At 39.4% G+C, this 18,867-nt stretch overlaps 1 protein-coding gene across 1 annotated transcript in view; it reads left to right on the top strand.

Moving 5' to 3' along the window:
- frem2b (FRAS1 related extracellular matrix 2b) overlaps positions 1-18,867 on the top strand; it is a 49,545-nt gene that overhangs the window by 5,556 nt on the left and 25,122 nt on the right. The window contains exons 2-3 of the mRNA XM_020634846.3: positions 632-721; positions 17,924-18,070. Coding sequence (XP_020490502.3) covers positions 632-721; positions 17,924-18,070 — 237 coding nt within the window. The remainder of the gene's footprint in view (positions 1-631; positions 722-17,923; positions 18,071-18,867) is intronic.

Below are 18,867 nucleotides of genomic sequence, written 5' to 3'. Positions count from 1 at the left end.
CTAACAGACCACTGGCTTTGCAAACATGAGTATTTCAAGCAGCACAATGAGATGTATTCGTAAATACCAAAAATCAGGGTAGCAGAGGCACTCTACAGCTAATTCCTTGTATTCACTACTTATAGTCATTGTGAGATGCTTTTCCCTCGAGGCCTGTTCAATATTTTAATAGTTCTCACTAGAGTAAACAGTATATTGAAACACCATCTCCCGGGCATTTGAAAATTGTGGCTTTGCATTTTGATGTTTTAGTCCATTCAAAAGGAAATGTTTTGACATGAAATATTGAAGACATTAAGGGCTGTTAACCTCAAAATCGTTCAGATCCAGGGCTACAAAGAATCCTGTCTGGTAGCATACTATCAGGATGGAAAACCAGCCCGCTATGATAAGAGTCCAGACAATCACGCAATTCTGTTTTCAGGAGTCTAATAGATAATACAGATTCCCCAAAACTTACATATCATCATCCTGCCTTTTTTTAAGCAAGGCTCAGAAGTAGTTATTGAAATAAATATTCCATCAGAAATAAATAAGGCATATTTACCCACTTGTTATTCAAGACAGATGACATGTAATCTTTTATGAGTAGAATATCATGGATATTTACAAAAATGTGTCTCCTTTTCAGCTGAAATTGATGACATGAACATATGCTATGTCCTGAGGGATGGTGACAACACTACAAATGACATCTTCTCCTTCTCCATCGAGGACAGTGGTGAGTTACTCTTTTGAACATGTTTTCCTCAAAATGATACTACACGGTGAACCCACCATTAATGAATGTCCTGTTATCCTTTATGAGCATTATGTAACCTAGTCTCACCCATGGCCGTGTGTACAAGGGTCTCCTGATTTAGAAATGAATGAGTGTTTAAAAAAGTAAGTAATAAGTAGAACAATTTGTCGAGACCTTCCTTCCTACGTAGCTATGCAATCAGGCAGGCTTAGGCACTGGTCTGAGGCAACTGCACTGGTGTTGGCGATTAGCAGACGCAGCGTGCCTGACTGTGTGCCCTTTTTGCTCCCCTTCAGCTGTGATGATTGAGCACAAAGGACTTCTCTAATAAGGGCCCTCTTTTCCCACAAGCACCTCAGAGGGCCCCCGTACACATTTTCTCATCTCTAGACTCAGAACTATATGTGGCTTCAGTTGAATAATAGACAGGTTAACATCAATGCCAACAGGTGGATGGGGCGCTGATGACTGATGTCTTGAATTATCAGTACCACTGAATAAAGGTGTGCTACCTGAGCAGCTGCCAAGTGCAGGGCCCATGCAGAGCTTTTTTTCTTTCTTGCAGTGAGGCTCAGCTGATACATTCATTATTGTTTCAATTGGGTTATTTGTCATGATCTCGTTGGGCTTCTTTCTTTGCTAGATGCTGGATAACTAGGTGGTACAATCTTTCACATTACTTTTATCCTTGATATGAAGTTTCACAACAGCAAATAGTTACGTGCTAAAATGAAAGAAAACTTCTAATTGGAATGGTCGGACACTTTATATATCTTGGGAAACTGTGCTTTATAGTGGCACATAAATTGCTTGACAAATGGATGGAGAGTTTTGTTGGATGACCCATCCATAAGGACTCGACACCTACTGCACTGCAGCTTGTGAGGCAGTCAGTGAACATTTTTTAATAAGATTTAAGCTGTACTGGTGGCTGCCCTAAATCCCCAGACAGAGCCTTGGGCTCTTTGAACAGTCGAGCTGGGGAGGAGCTGATGGTGTACACTGGCACACAGCTGCACTCTGTCATGTTCAGCTGTGGAAAACACTCTCCTCCTTGCTTTAGGTTCATTGGGAAATTTACCAACTGCACTTGGCTTTTTTTAGGGTGAAAAGTTACTTTAAATGTTGCAGCTGCTCACTGGGATTTAAGAAGTCAATGCTTACAGCTGTGATGATCTGAGTAAATACCTGAAATGTGTTTATGCCATTCTGGAGTTGGTCAATGTGATCACATTAACAGGATTTGAATTAGGGCTGCAGCTAAGGATGACTGATTATTATACTTTTTACTGGTTACACTTTCAGTCTTTAAATGTCTAAATGATGTCTGCCTTTGTCTGTTGGTTGACTGATGGATTCATCGGCTGTCACTTTGCTTCTTTGTGAGAATGAGTCAGATGTGCTGGGATTAGAGCCCAACACAACTGACTGTTACATAATTTCTACAGGCTCCTTTTTCAATCAAAAAAAACAATGTGTCTTTCAACCCCAATTTATCACAGGGTGGGGCACTCCTGGCATGTCTTACTGTAATAGGACAAAGAAAAGAAAGTGCCAAGCCATTCATTATGCTAAATCCAGACACATAAGGCACTTTGACTTTTGACCACAAGGTTGTTTAAGCTGTTGAAGCTAACCGTTTCTCTAACAGAGAGATTGTCTCGGTACAAATTTCTTTCTAGTAGCAATGCACATGAATATGTTATTTATACTTTAAATAGTGTTCAAAGTTTGAATATATATCTATTTTGGAATCTACTCTTCCTCTGTTGTTTGCACAGTTCTCTGTTAATTTGGCTGCAATGTTGACCTTGATTTAAGATATTCTTGTCTTATTTTTACTGATAAAAAGGTAAATAAAGCAAGATTGTTTTGGATTCTTTTTTTGTTGAACTTGATGGAATATACTTTTGTTATTTTAACTTTAGCAGCAGTTACCTTTTCACTCAATTCACCTGGATGCATCAAACAGCAGATGGCCTCTTTTTTTGCCACAAATAACAACATGGCAATTGGCCTCATCCCAAAATGCTGATTATTTTTAATCAGCATATGTAAAAAATAAAAGAAGGATCCATGGTGTGAATAACACCCTGCTTATCATACAGCATTGGCTTTGTATTGATCTAAAATCAAAGACATTCTCACATGTTCTGTTTTCACTTTATTTCTGATCCACAAAGGATAGCAGAGCTTATTTTGTTTGAGCAGCCAGCTTGTGTGAATTGGTATTTGTCAAGCCTGTCATAGCTTTGATTGAATAATTACATAGAACTGAATTTACACTTATTAATCTGTGGTTGTCTGTTTACTGTTTTGGAGTAACATCACACCTGGAGGGCAAAGACAAGAACAGAGGCGCTGGCCAAAATCCTCTTTTATTACTCTGAAAGTGCCGTGGTTGGAAAAAGATTGGTATCTGGACATGTGTGTGTATTTGTGTGTGCGCTGGGGATGGTGCTGTCATTCATGTCAGTTAATTACTGTGTGTTGGTGTTCTCCAGCCTTCCCCCTGTCTCCTGAGGATCAGTGCATTCAGGTGAGCTTACCTGAGCACACACATGCTCTGGCATTCCCAAGCAGTTGTTTGTGGAGCTGAATCCCTGTCTGCTTCTAGATAGTCAGTCAGCATCAGGGATGTTCCTATACTGACAGACACACTGCTGTGGCTCCCCCCCCCCCCGTTTAGGGACTCCCTGCTCTCTCTTTTTTCCCCTCTTTGCTACAAAGAGGAAGAAAAGACAATTGATTGTTCAGTTCATAAAAGTATACTTCCTCTGAGAGGGATCGAGACATTTTTATTATGTAAAGGGCATTCAGTCTGAAAATCAATAAGTTAGATTTGTAGTGTAATGAGTCTGCAATGCACAGAGCAAATTCCTGGCTGAAGCATTTTTTCTAACATGGCAGTCTTCAAAACAGAGAGGAATTGTTCTCCTTTTCAGTTTCCATCACATATCTGCAGCACCCACTTTACCAAGCAGGTTTTGTTTGTTATTCTGCTTCATGTAACAAGATAAATTCAAGTCACTGTGAGTACCTCGGCTTAATAATTTCACCGAACCATATCAGCCTGCGGCCACATCTGCCATGCAGATCTTCTACATCTTCCATGTTATCAGCGTGTAATCGCTTGTGACACTGAGTGCATACCTGAATCCATCTCTCTCGTTTCCCCTCCTGCCTAATCCCAGGTTAGGAGGGATTATCTTTCTCCCTATAGCGTGCAAGAGCACAAAAAAGTTAGGCAGAACATGCAGACACATGCAGTTATGAGGTTAATACAGACTTTGTGTATGCTATAATATTACCATCACAGTGCAGGTGATGACTCTGCAGTTTCTCTGTGTTTTTCTACCCTATTATTAATGAAATTGTCTCCCCTACACTTTTCTTGGGGGGTAAAACATTCGTCTGTCCTTGAGAACTGAAGTCTGAATCATATGCATAAAATATGTTGAAGGCAGAAAATTACATAGCCAGCCGCGTTGTCGAGTTTTAAAGGGGATTTTAGGTGTTATTTTTTCCTCACAGGCCATCTGTTCTTTAGCTAATAAAATATTAGGTAGTTATTTTAGTGTAATGGGCCAAAATATTTTGTGAGAAAACATCTGGGACCTGACTAAAGGAGCCATCCCTGGGTAACAGCTGCTTTATTTCAGGGATGAAAAACAATAACAGAGAATTTAAGCTAATGGTTTTAGATGGAGAGAGATTTACTCCTCTCTCTGGTCCCTCATGCCCTTAGTCCCCAACTTTGAGACATAATTTTTCAATGGCCTGCAATGCAGTGATATTTGCAATATTTAGCACTAGTCTTATTAATGTGTGTGAAGAGCAGAGATATTAAAGCATATCTTGTTATCAAACCATTTCAGGACCCTGCGCTCAGCAGTGAGGGGATGAAACATTCATTCTGAGTGGACAGACTTGAGTCAGTGCTTTTATGCTTCGAAAAATATTAAAAAGCCATTTTTTAAGATGAACTTATTCCACAAAGCGATATTTATGGCAGTTTTCATTGTGTCCTGAATTATTGAATTTGCAGATGAACGCTATTCAGGTTTTTATATCCCTTGGTGTTTCATGGCTCTCGAAGTGTGGTTGGATTACTAATAGCAGATGTCTCTAAGTATAATACTTTTGTTTCTAATGTTGTTTCTTTCGTCAAGAGTGCAGATTACTTCTAAACAGTCCACATTCAGGCAGAAAAGATGAAGGGTGTAGATGTGTGTTTGCAGGGACAGAAAAAGTGAGCCATGAATGCATTATTCATAGTAAATGTTTGAGAAAAGCACTGACAATCTCTTAAATGTTTTCTATCACGGAAGTGTTTGTATATTATACTAAATGGGGTAAAAACTGCTGAAGCTTGTACCCTTTCACAAAGCCCTCATTCCCCTTTGGTAGCAGAAGGGAAACCCATGCTGATGATTCCCTTTCATTGTCTTAATTAGCTTCCGAAGTAAGTGTGCAGCTAAGGTCAAAAAAAGAAAAAGACAAATTCCCAAAAGTATAGAAATCCCAGGCCCGGGCTTGTTCCCTGGTTGATGATATGTGTCGTCATCCCTGCCTTAGGATATCAGTCTAGCAGAACTGGGCTGGTTCAAGCACTGGGTTAGTAGAAAATCCTTCTTTTGTGGATAAAGCTTGCAGGCTGAAATTTGTGTTATCAGTTTTGAGCTTCGAGAGTCAAGAGTCCGATTAACTGAAAAAAGCTTATGGACAAATTATCTTTATCACTGGAAACAGACGAATGTGAAAAAGATGTGCAAGATTGAATATTAAAACGTAAATGTTCAGCAAAATGAAGCCAGCTGTTTATCTCATCGATAATTAAAGAAAAAAGAAAATCTCAGTCCTCTACCTAAGCATTCCATTTTGTTTCTTTATTTTTTGGCCTTAAAATATCAACTAATTAAATGAGATTGTTTTGATGAATCTGATTTTCCATATATATTCCATATTCAAGAAAACAGCATTCAATTCCCGGAGTCAGGGATGCTCTATTTGCCAGTGTGACATCTCTCTTTTCAAATGCAGTGGCAGAGCTTTTGTTCAATGTAGCAAAATCTTTCTGGATAATGTGTTTTTGGCCCCTGAGTCCCAGCAGTGGGCCAGAGCTGCTCGTCTCAGCCCGGCTGCATGATAAGCCTCCGACAGCTGGGTTAAGGCTGCAGTGTCATAGCTCTCTCCAGCTGAGCCCGGGTTTCAGCACTGAAGTTTGATGCACTGTGCGCTTCCTTTGCAGTCTTTTCATGCAATATCCTTCACAAGTGCATACACAGTTGTGCACACAAACCATCCGCCATCTCTCCATCTTGGGGCCAGCTGCATGATCCCATAATCAGAAGTGAAGCTGGCAGTGCTGAAATGTTGCATCAAGATGCTGGGCATCAACTGCATTTTAATTGTTGTCTTTGATTTCAAGCTGTTGTCTCTTTTGATTACAGTGCTGTTATGTGGGCCAGGAAAATACCAACTCCTTTTGTTTTTATATCATCAGCATCAGTTTGCCATGAAGATGCAAAGCGTCGGGAGCAGTCATACAGAGGGAAATTGAAAATGTTACACAGTTTGAAGGCAACTCTCTTGAGAAGGTTTGAATTTGATACACTCCATGTTAAGAGGGTGTCTTGAGAGTAGCAGAGCTCTCATCTCATAAAAGGTGTGAATGAAACCGTTCAGGGATTGAGCGTGTGAGTGTGCGTGTGTGTGTGTGTGTGTGTGTGTGTCACAACCACATCCACCAGCCACTTTCCTCTATAAGTGGAGGCTGATAGGCAGGATATGCGAAGGCATCTAGCTGAGAAATGGGAGGGAAGAGAAGTCAGAGGAGATGAAAGCTAGAAGTGCTCTTTTGGTCCTAGTATCGGTGTGGGGCAAGGCATCAAGCTGCTTCCTGTCGCCTGCAGCAAAGGCATGAATGTGCTGATGTGTGGATCACTCTCCAAACACAGCCTGTGTTGACAAGTTCTGAGGACTCTAGTGTAGTTGGTGAATTACACCGGAGACTTGATTAATCTCAAATCAAAAATAGACTAATCCTTTTTTTTTGCTTTTGAATCTTTTATATCTTTGAGGAACATTTGAAAAAAAAACATGTCTGGAACTATGTCCAGAGCTAAGATCAACCTGTCCTGCAATAAAGAAAACTGAGGAATGTCCTGCAGTCTAAAATCAACTAGACCATGCCTGGGCTTATCTTGGTTTTCCAGTCCATGGGCTAAGAGTTACATATTAGCAGGCAAATGGGAAACAAAGATAAGCTTCAGGGCGCAGGTCTAGACAACTGGGCTATCTCATACTGGGTACATTTAGCCCCTTAGATCCCCAAGTAATTGGCAGAAGCTATTTAAATTAGCACAACATTGTTCTGTTGTACTTGAGAGATTGTCACTGGTCATTCTGGTAGGGAAGGCAAATCTAGTGCCATTGGGGTCTTGGGAAACCTTCAGGATAGTCAGCAATAAAACATTAAATTTTCACTTATTTTACAGAACATTCAGATACAGAGTACCTTTTTTTTTTTAAAGGCATTGAGTTAAAATGCCAGAGATAGATCAGTAGCAGTCATTGCAGCATCTGTATGCCTCCCGTGTTTATCCCTTTTGACATTTAGCTTTTGTCCTTCAGATGGAATGTGTTTTTTTGTGCGCCTCTGAAACTGAACTCATCACATCTTATTACTTGATGCATTTCTCTGGGGATCCAGATGTTTGTGCTCCGCAGTCCAGGCCGTGCATCTTGATGGCATCTTTGAACACTCATGGTCTCAGAGAGCAGCTTTATCATTATATTTTTATTTTGTGGAAGACTTTCTGACACGTTTGATCCAGTTCAGAGGACATTTAGACGTGTCAGGGTTGTAACATAGTTGGAATATCTATCTCTGCCTCTCGCGTCTATCTCGTGAACAAGTTATTTTAAAAAAATGTTTCCATACATTATTAGAACATAATAGAGTTCATGTGTAATGCTAATAGGTAAGCCTCACGACCTAAACTAAACACAATCTTTCAAACTTAACAATCAGTATTTATTGTGCCCTGAGGAAGATTTGCATTCAAATATATTTAAATACACATCAGTTTAAACAACATTAGCAGCAGCAGAAGAGCTGTTGGTAGAAAGTATATCACATTTACTCTGAGGAACCATGGTGATGGTTGATTTAATGACCTTTATAATGCAGAACGGATCCCCAGGCATTTAGTTAGAAGTTCCTAACTCGAAGGCTAAACTTCTTCATAGCAAAGCTCACCCAGCATTACACAATAAATGGGACTCAGACATCTTTTCATAGAGACACAGTTAGACAGTACACCATAAAAGGTCGTCACATCACTTACAAAATGATGGCAACAAAGTGAGAATTCTTGAGTAATATTACTCCAGTAAAATTCACGAGTAGGTTAAAGTGCCACAACTGAAAGTAAATAGTATAGAATAAACTGTTTATGATTTAATAAGAAAATGCCAAATGACGAGATATTTAGCCAAAAAAATGTTTTTCAATCAAAATCATTTTCACAAGGAGGACTGATTTATTTTGACTGATTATTGTCATGTGCATGAATGAAGTGTGTGTAGGTGTTATGAAATAAATATATTATACAAATACATAATAAACATAGTAATAGGTACTGTAGGGGAGGACTGCAGAAGCTTAAGTAACTTCAGCACACATGGGCCATGGTGAGTTATTTTAAAAGTGAGCTGTAATGAAGCCACACCTCCAAGACAATCACCATGACAACAATGCATTGAAAGCACTTCATGATGACACTACAGGGGCCTCACAACCTACGACGTACAGATGATCTTCTAAACTCTGACATCTACACCCACAAAATCAGAGTGTCTTCCACTGTGCACTAAAAGTACTGAAGGGTTTTCACGATGAAACATATTCTACAACAAAGACATTCAAAGGTTGTTTTTACTATTATTTAAATTCAGGGGAAATACTTGCTGCTTTAGTGTCAAAAATGAAATTGTGTAAGCCTCCTTAGAGGTAATCTTCTTTAAACATACATGAACATATTTTTGAACCCTGGGTCTGCTCTACTGCACAGACGAATCTTGAGTCCAATATAACAAGAAGGAGACAATACCAGCACTAAATCCTAACACATTTTCTCCCCTCTGTTCCAGAATGAAGACTAGCATTCTTATCTTTAACACGCAGGTTTGCACAGTTCTACTTGAAGGCCCCTTTTCCCCAGTTGTAAACAAAAAAAACGAGAGTCATTTAAGAGTTCTTTAGGAATTACCATTTGAGCTTTTCATGGAGCAGTTTCCTCTCGGGCAGAAAGCCTTTTTACATGTGAGGATTTGCTAGTAACAACTGTGAAATGCAGCTGAAACATGTTGTTCTAAATGAAAGCAATTGAGGCCCTGAGAACAGCCTCGACAAACAGTCAGCTCTATTAGTATGGAGCGCATGAGGCTCGGGGACTGAGTTGGTTTTATATTCTATGGCCTCACACTGCTGCTTTCAGCAAACAGTCCGCCATTATTCGGTCTGACAAGAGAACAAACACAGCGCATTCAAGGGTCAAGAAAAAGCACGTCCCCCTCTCTTTATCGAGTCTCTTCATCCTGCATCCTTATGTTGCTTTGTTTTTTCTCACATTTTAACACTTCCGCTTGTATCTGCTTGTTATTTTACTTCTTCTGTTCTTTTCTATTCGGTCACCAGCAGCACTGGAGAGTTGATGTTCATTGAGAGTGTGTACTTTCAACAATGTAAGCCTTGCAGCTTTTCAGAGTTTATCTCTTTAGACTAGTGTGTGTATATCTTTGTCTTTGTTTAAGATAAGAGTAAATCCTTCTTTCCTTTTGTATACTTTTTATGACTTGCATATATTATTCTAAAAAGTCATGTAAGGTGCCAATATTCAAAGCTGAAGTGGTTCCAGATATATTTTTCATGGTTTTCCCTTTTGCATATAATTTACTCTTTTTCAGTGAGTCAGAAATCTGTTAAGTAACTTAAGCCTTGTGGCTGTCAGGGAGTTCATACTGTACATAATTGACTGATACTTTAATGAGCGAGAGACTCTTAATTTGAAATCCTCAATGACCTTTACAAGGCGAGGAAAGGCCTGCAGCTGCTAATTCAGCCTTTTGTTGTTATTTCCCCTGCTGCTGAGAGTTCCAGCTTTTGCTCTCTAAACTGTAAGGATGATTGTTAATTAAGACACTTGAGGCTGCATCCTCTCTGACAGACAGGAATGCCATTCAAGGGCAATCAAGGAGTACTTTGTCAATCCTCACCTACACAATTGAACAAAGCCACAGCCCAGACTTTTATACCCATGGGGTCTAAGAAATGCACATTTAATCTTTTCAGCTATTTGAGAAATAATCATCATCCTGCTGAAGAAGGCCAGGCGAGAAAAGGTTGAATTAGACACTCTGAATGTCAGTGTTATTACACTGTAGATTAATCAAATGCACCAAGTGTATTTAATAGGGGCAGGAAGATGTTTTCTCTAGTCTGTCAAGATTGAGTTTTTTATTCAAAACCATTTTGTTGGTCATAGAGGCTTAGCCAAAAAGAAGAAAATGCTTCGGGCTTGGTGCAGAGTGTACTATAGTAACTTGTCCCCACATAGTCTGAACAGCCTGTTTTCAGCACTAATGATGTTGCCATGATCAGGGATAAGTCCTGACTGTGGGCACTTGGCAGGACACCATGTGCCCCTGTTTGAAAACCAGCAACCCGCGACAGAGCAGATCATCTGCAGAGTCGAGCATGCAGTTTGCAACTTGCTAATCCTTAAGGTGTTGCAGGATTCTGTTTCAACTAATATTTCCAGGTGAAGCTAATAGGATTAAACTTGAAAACTTGAGTGTTTGCATGTATGCAATGCCAGTTATTTCTGGACACCAAGAGGTAGTGACCCTAGCAAAAATTCAGAGCATAGTCCATGGAGTTCATTTTCAATCATTTATTCGCTCAATGATTTGTGGGGTTTTTTTCCATGTTCCTTGACTACTTCAAAGATTGTCTCTCCAGCTAATGTGTGGTTTTGTTTGAACTGTTTTCTTCAATGGATGACAAATGACATCATTGTGAAGACCCTAGAGCGTGAAGCAGACTCCATCGATGGGAGTGACCTCCCCCTACAACCACATTGTACAGTATTTCCTCTGACACAGTTCTCTGCTGGGCCACACATAAAGAAGCCCCAACTGAAGTTGGACTTCTGGGAATGTGTCACTGCCTTTCCGCACAGGCGAGGGTGCTACTACTGTGTGAGCCAGGAAGAAAGTCAGTCCCAGCAACTACTGCCTGCTGCTATTTGAAATCAAAAGCACACAGTGTTGGAACAAGATGAAGGTTTTTGCTTTGTTAAGAAGGTTTTTGAAAGTCAGTGATAATGTGAAGTATGAAAACTGAAGCACAGCAACCCACTGATTCTGACACTTTTTAATGATGGATCAAAGTGTTGAGTGTTTTACCCAAAACAACTTTACACTGATCTTGGTTAATGATATATTCAAAATATATTTGTTTAAAGATTTCTGTAGTTTCTGTGATCATTGTACTACCTCCTTTATGTATTGATTCTGAGCAGTCAATGCAATATGTTTTCAATCTTAGTTTTTTTGGTTTTGCCTTCATCATGTTGAACAAGTAGAATAACATTTACATGATCGCCTACTTCCTACATAAAATTGCAGACATAATCCAGAAAGTCTGCTGAGTTTAACATAACACACTAAAGGTGAAGTAGTTAAACACCTCTCTGGTTTTGAATCTCTTAACCTTCTACCTATAGACTTTAAAACATTTTTTATTAAATGAATTCATGATAGGGTCAATGATAAGGATATAAAATGATCTCGCCATTATAGTTTTAAATAGTCTTAATTTAAACTAGAGCAAAAAGTGTTGAATCACCTCTAAAGTTGTGGTTCAGATGTTAATCTCAAAGAACTTTCCCCGCTGAGAGCAAAGCCTCGCCTGCTTTAAGCCTTGCATGGCTCTCTGACCCAGCACTTTTGTTCAGAACTGCCGTTGGCCTTTCTTTCAGGCCACTCAAATGTCGCCTCAGAGTGACCACTGTGTCAGAGTGGACACAGAGGGGACAGAAGGCGGAATGGCAGCCCCTGCAAAGCAGCCACATTTATGGCAGAGCTGTTCCCTGAAAGGCTGTGGTCATAGAAAAGGGTTTAGAGCCTGTGAAATCATAACAATTCAAAGTCTTTCAAGCCACAGCCAACTCGTTACTGCTGATACCAGGCTTAGAGTGATTAGACCATATCTCTCCCCCTCCCTCTCTCTCTCTCTCTCTCTCTCTCTCTCTCTCTCTTCTGCCATGTGCTTTCTTTCCTTCAACAGGATTATCATATCCCTTTTCCCTTAATTGGAGAGATGAAAAGTATGCTGGTATGATCTGGTACAATATGAAAACTAAAGACAATGTATTTTGTGGAGTTGTATTAAACTGGGATTATGAAATGTACTTTCAGTCATAAAAATGAAACTTCATTGTTGTTTTTCTTTGAGCCACTTCATGCCATTGGTTATTCTCTTCCTTCAATTTAAAGTTAGCTGAATATTTGGTTTCTCATTTCACGACCTAAAGGAAGTACAAGCTTCAACAACTGAATGAATTCCTTAGGAAGAGTTTTAAACTTTTCAAATCAAAAGTTGCCCTTGAGACTGGATGTTACATTACAATATTAACATACACTATGTAATTCTTACATTGAAGGATACTGTGACAAGCCTTACTGCCCTAAGGCTTTAAAGTGATAATTGGTTGCTGCACTTGGTGCTGGAGGGAGTGTGCTTAACTGAATTGCTCATCCGCTGTGGATCATGAACGACTACCAACAAGTTCACAGAGATCTGAAATTTAACTTGAAAACCTTGTTATGGACTTAAAATCAAAAATCTGAATGATACCTCAGAGAAATGGTGGTCTCCTGGGGACCTTGAATATTATTACATAATCATTAATCAACATTAAGATTACAGTCTGGTCATTATTTACTGGGCCTATATTCAAATATTTATTAGTGAAGGATCCTAGTATCTAGGGCTAAGGTCAAGGTTTACTAGCTTGGATAGTTAGCTAGCCTTAACTTCTCAAAAGTAAGTTGTTGTTAGTATAATTAATCTCTCTTTTTTGTTAGTGGGATAAATTTAGTGAGAGGCCACAGCTCTCAAAGTTAGTGCTTAGCTGACATTACTAATTCATGGTATTCCACTGCTGCTAATGCTAGCTATCATCACTAACTTGTCAATCAAGGTTTGTTGCTCTCAGCAAACGCTACAAAATTATACCCCTTCCTTTCCTTTTCTCCAGCATCAAAAGTGCTGTAACCTTCTGAGTCTTCCAATGCAGTTTTAATGCAATTCTTGTCTTGAACTTGCTCTGTTTTTCGCTTACTTGCTGAGCCTAAAGGAACCGTTGCTCTACTGTTGATGTGGCATTAATAATATTTCAGGAGCACAAGTCTTTTTGTTGTTTTCACAAATGATGTTTGTCTCAATGGCATTTGGAAACAACGCCCTGTGAATCACACACCTGAAACTAAACTAAAAGCCTGTGAGCACCTTGCATGCACAACTTTTTACCTTTTCATCTTTTTAGCACTGTTCCTTCATGTCTTCATATGTATGCATTAGTTTAGTTATGCAGGTCATGGAAACTGTTAGCACACCAAATGTGTTTGCAGCATATGGTCATTTAGTATTTTTAGCTGCATTGTGTCTATTGAACGGGATTCACAGGCCGGTCCCAATTTATCCTGCTTAATCAGTGGGTTGCTGGCTTTGTGGGCAATGTGCCGGCTGTCTCTCTTCCTGACTGAATGAACAGACGAGGGTCCACGAGGCATCAATGCCCTGCGAGGCTTGACGGTGACCAAATAAGGGCCGTCTGCTACATGTATGCAGGGAGGAGACAGAGGCACCAAGTTGGCACAGTCCAGTCTCTCACATTCTTTGGCCTCCTTCAAAAGGCTTCTGTCCATCATCACGCATCCACTAGCGCAGAAGTGCAGCTACATGAGGTGTTCAAAGGTTTCGGTGAAGAGGTGTGTGTACAAAGCTGGTTATTCTTTAGTTAAAGTAGTCGAGGCACTTTTATTTAGAGAAGATAACACAAGTGCCACAAAACTTCAATCAGCAATACAGGGTTTATTCATTCATTAGATTTTGTATAAAAAGAATAGCACTTACATAGTGAATAGTGATATGTAGAAATACAATTTAATACATAGGCCTTTTCACAAGCTTCTGTGCAACCAGAACATCTGACTAGTCTCTTGAATATAGCTGGCTACATTTTCCTATTGTTGATTCTCTAATAAGATAGTTTGACCAACAAGTTTCATCTCACTCTCCCCGTACATTTGACAAACACTCCGTCTGTGTCGACCTCAGCTCAGCTGAGTGCCGGCTTCAGTGTTCGACAAATATTAGTAGAAGAATTTAAGAATAGGAGAAGGATTGTATTTTAATGCACAGAGATGGTAATTGTCATTACCATGTGTCTTGATAGCATTATTCAATTAATATTCTAACATGTTTGGTTACGATAAAATGACTTTCTCATTTAAACACATTGTAACACACACAGTTAGTTATGTGTTACAGAAAACATCCGCCTCCGACATACCTTGAGACGCATCACAGGTTGCATTGTTGACTACTACTTGTATTGATAGTTATACGTTTAAAATGGGGTAAAACCAGTACTACAAAACCTGCCACTTAGTCAAAGAGAGAGCAAGACAGATACAGTTTAAGTTCAACATAAGCATACAAAATAATCGACCTATTTTGCTGGACTCTCTCTTTATATATTGTGTGTTTGGTTTTTAGTAAGTTTTGTGACTTAAGTTTTGAATATGACATGAAATCTGCCAGAAGCCACCAACTTTGGGCTTTTAATGACAAGATTTGTCCCGGACTGAAAACTCCATGTTTGTGGAAATCCTTGTAATATACCCTGAGCTTGCATATGACTGCTTTGAGCAGATTTAGCAATGTATTCATTGCAAATGATGTATGCTTCTGCATAGGACTGCAGTGCCTTGCAGAGACTTGAACATAAGAGACACATATATTGTTCACTGAATTCTGTCTCAGTGCCTTGAGTGCAGGTTAAAGATTAACTTTGGTGTTTTCCTTGGGGCCTCTTTGAAGTGGACTTACTTCAACCCCTGCTTATCTTAATTAGAAAGAAATCTGGAGGAGTGAATTGGTCCTCTGGAAATGAACACCTCCACTCTCCAGCCCCCCAGAAGGCCAAACTAAAGCTTTACTACATCTTTAAGACCTTTTTCAACTCAGTATTTTCTTATGTCATGGTGGAATTGTATTGTAGTATAAACTGAAAGTGCTGCTTTGCTCCTTGGACCTCCTGGATATGAAACATGAATAATTGATGGAACCACTTTATGTTTGTGAAAACTGTTGAAGGCAAACAGGTGTTTAATAGGATTCATTTTGAAAGGAAGGGCTGCCTCTTTGAGGTTTGGCTTGATGTGTTGGCTGTTTCTTGAGTGTCATGTAAATATTTATGCAAAACAAGTTGCTGTTTAATGCTGTTACTGAAATGGTATTTGGGATTAATCCCACCGATAAATGGTTTTCAAATGTCTCTGGCTTAGTGTTTCATCACATCATGCAAATCATTCATGTATGTAGTATTTCTCATTAAAATAATGTTTTAAGATCTGGAGTATCAACTATGTTATAGCTGCCAGCGTGTGAAGTCAGATTAATAGACCTTCTCTGGTTCCATTACCTCAGTGGAAGACGGCTCCTTCACGTCTCAGAGATCACACATGCAGTGTTTACTGGTGGCATGCGTGCCATGCTGCTGGCTTTAATCCAAACGGAGTAGGGAGGTCCTGTCATACACAGGTCACCTGTCTCCATTAGAAGGATGTGGAACACACAGGAAGCATAAACCCAACACTGTGGGAGACCGCGAGAATGTATCACCTGGGACAATTTCTTGCAAGAACTATTCATCAAGTCTCTCTTTACTACCTGAAATAATACAATAATGAGTCAACATCTACATTTGTTCTATTTGTTGCTGCACACATTATTGGTTCAAACATTATTCATCTTTGAAATATTTATTTTCCGTGCAAAAATTATTCAAATTTCTGTGCAGAAATCATATTTCTTGTTTTTTTTATTATATCAAACCTAATTCCACAAATCTAGCCAAACAAGCTTTCTAGCTATTGCATGCATATTCTCACTGATACTGCAACTTGGTTTTGGTGAGCAGAGGATTTTTATTTTATGTGTGTCAAAGTGACGAACACCAGCAGGAGACCAAGCATATCACACAACCTATAAAAAAAAGCTTTGATATTTAAGGAAACCCCACTTCTAAAAAGGCAGTCTGTCAGAAAATAGAAGTTTCACGAAATGAAACATAATTTAGTGGCATGCAGCCTTGAAGGAAATGTTGAGACAAATTCCTCTGATAGTATGAAGTGTGACCGAAACAAAGCTTTTAGCCATAATAAGGTCAGCGACTCATTAGCAACATTCAACCGTGTGGAAACGTGTGTTCCTGAAGATTTCACTTCCATCCTGAACGAGATGAAGCAGTGCTGGGTTCAAGAGAATTTCTTGAAAAGTACACAACTAAATGATTCAAGCATTTTGTAAATCTTGCAACGGAGAGAAAATAGAGCAGCTTCTTGTCTTGTTTTGCTCAAGCTTCAAAGCCTTTTGTCCCAATTACAGTTTCATGTTGACAGAGTCTTTCTGAGGTTCACCCTGAACAACAACCAGAAGTTGAAAGAATACCAGTATCTGACTTTCGTATCCTTTTACCCCCAACATTTCCAATGAAGCCTCAGGAGATCCTCAGCAGGTATACCTGAGGAAAAGTCATTTTTCTGTAGCTTCCAAATACATTTTTAGTCTTCTTCTGAACTTTCATTGTGGACATAAAAACATTATTAAGGAAGAATCAGTTGTTCATTTTGTATGGCTGTAATGACTCTAAATACAAAAACAACATGTCAGGGGCATTGGGATCCTATTTTATCTCTGTGAGGAATTATGTACACTATTACACCTTGAGAAAAAAAAACTCTTAACAGGTGCAGAGAACATTTAACAAATGCACACACACACACACACACACACACACACACACACACACACACAAAGATGTAAATGTATGCACCCTCACACATAATAAAACACCCAGGGTAAATGTGTGTTCGTCTCACCAAGTCTGTTGAGAAAAGGAAATGAACACAGTGGAGCAGTCAGCTGGACGTTACAGATTTACTGACCAGAACAGCCGGGTGGGGTCGGGGTAAAGACTCTCACTCGTCCAAAACACAAACAACAGCGACACACTTCAACCCCTGAACAAAGTCCCTGCACACTCCCGTCAGCTTGAACTTTTATTCTACAACTGTCAGAAGTGCCAGATGTTTAGTGTCTCAGGCATCTGTTGCTCAACATCCCTATCCAGTTCACCAGAAGGCAGTAGATCTAAAATCTGGTGGATGTGAGCAGATTTTTTGGATTACATTGTATTATCGTTTAGAAAATATTGCACTATCATTTCGACTATTTAAAGCTCTGGGTATGACAACTGTAGAATATGTTGTGGCTTCTGTAGCAAGTGTGTATGCCTTTGCAGATGTGTTTTGTCCGTGTTTGTGTATGTGTGTGTTTGCGTGTGTTTGATGTCTGTTGTTGTGGTTTTCTTTAAGCTTTTTACGGTCAAAAGGTAGCATAAGATACCCTCCAGGACTACAGCCTTGGCCTTTGAATTCAACTTCAAAAGCTGTGGGTAAAGTAGCCAAGTTCAGACAGGAAACAGGCACCTTTTATCTTAATTAGAAATGAAGCAATTAGACTGCACAAACTCCCTTCCTTTTGCATAAGTGCTATACCCCCTTCATACCACCCACTGAGTGCTGGCTAAGACTTCCCAAAGTCCAGTCCTTAAGGTATCCAGAGACGCATTGAGGCATTGGAAATATGCTCCACCCCAGAAACAAATAGCTATGTTACTTTTTAAAACCTTTTGGGGTTTTTAAGTCCCTCTCTGGCTTTTTTTAAAAAACTTTTATTCTGTTCCACGGCTGTGTACTGTAGTAATTTCTAAAGAGCTTTTTTAAGTAACATTAACACAACTGTCTGCTTTTTGTTTGCAGGAGGAAACAGACTGAAGAACCAGCAGTTCCGTCTGAACTGGGCCTGGATCTCTTTAGAGAAGGAGCACTACGTGGTGGATGAACAGGTCAAGTTCCTGGAGGTGGTGCTGAAACGTCGTGGCTACCTGGGGGAAACCTCCTTCATTAGTAAGCAGACGTGTCTCTGATTTCATGGTCTGAGAATACCATCAGAGGTCACTGGAAATATTCACAATGTTATAAATGTATTGGACAGCTTTTAGGGCTTGCATTATTCTTTCTTGTGGAAATAATTATATATATATTTTTTTTTACATCATTTTAGTGAAAGTGTGATTTAGTGCCAGATCAGGGTCCGCACCATTGACATGTTTTATAAGACGGATACAGCAATACAAAGGTTGAAACTAAAACAAAAAAAAGTGAAATAACATTAATACCAATATCAAACATTTTTAATTGAAGTTATCATAGGATACCATAACACCACATAATACTCCAGTACTGCTTTGCAGCTTAAACATCAAATTTCATGAAATGATCTGATACTTTTGAGGTATCACTATCACCGCCATTCAAACAAGCAAAGAAACAAACAAAAACATGTTGAACTAAAAGTCTTCTTGCCGAACAAAATTAGTCGGGGATTACCTTAAAGCATTTCTGTTCTGTATTTCCTAACTTTTTCAAAACCTACTTTAGGCAGAGTGCCATAGGACAAAACTGATTGGACACAATTACACATGCCTCACACAAAAACACACACACACACACACACACACACACACACACACACACACACACACACACACACACATTAACTTTTAGGAGGCAAGACATGGCGTAAAAGAACGACGTCCAATTGGTGGACGTTTAAGCAAAAGAGTTTGCAGCTGTACTGAAAATGTTTGCCTTTATATCAATGCTATTTGTAGAATTCACGACCCCCTCCTGCTCACCCTCAA

Source organism: Labrus bergylta, chromosome 11, assembly GCF_963930695.1.
Source record: "Labrus bergylta chromosome 11, fLabBer1.1, whole genome shotgun sequence".
NCBI classification, from domain to species: Eukaryota; Metazoa; Chordata; class Actinopteri; order Labriformes; family Labridae; genus Labrus; species Labrus bergylta.
Note: the sequence above shows the minus strand (reverse complement) of the source record. Positions and strands in the feature narration are given on the sequence as shown.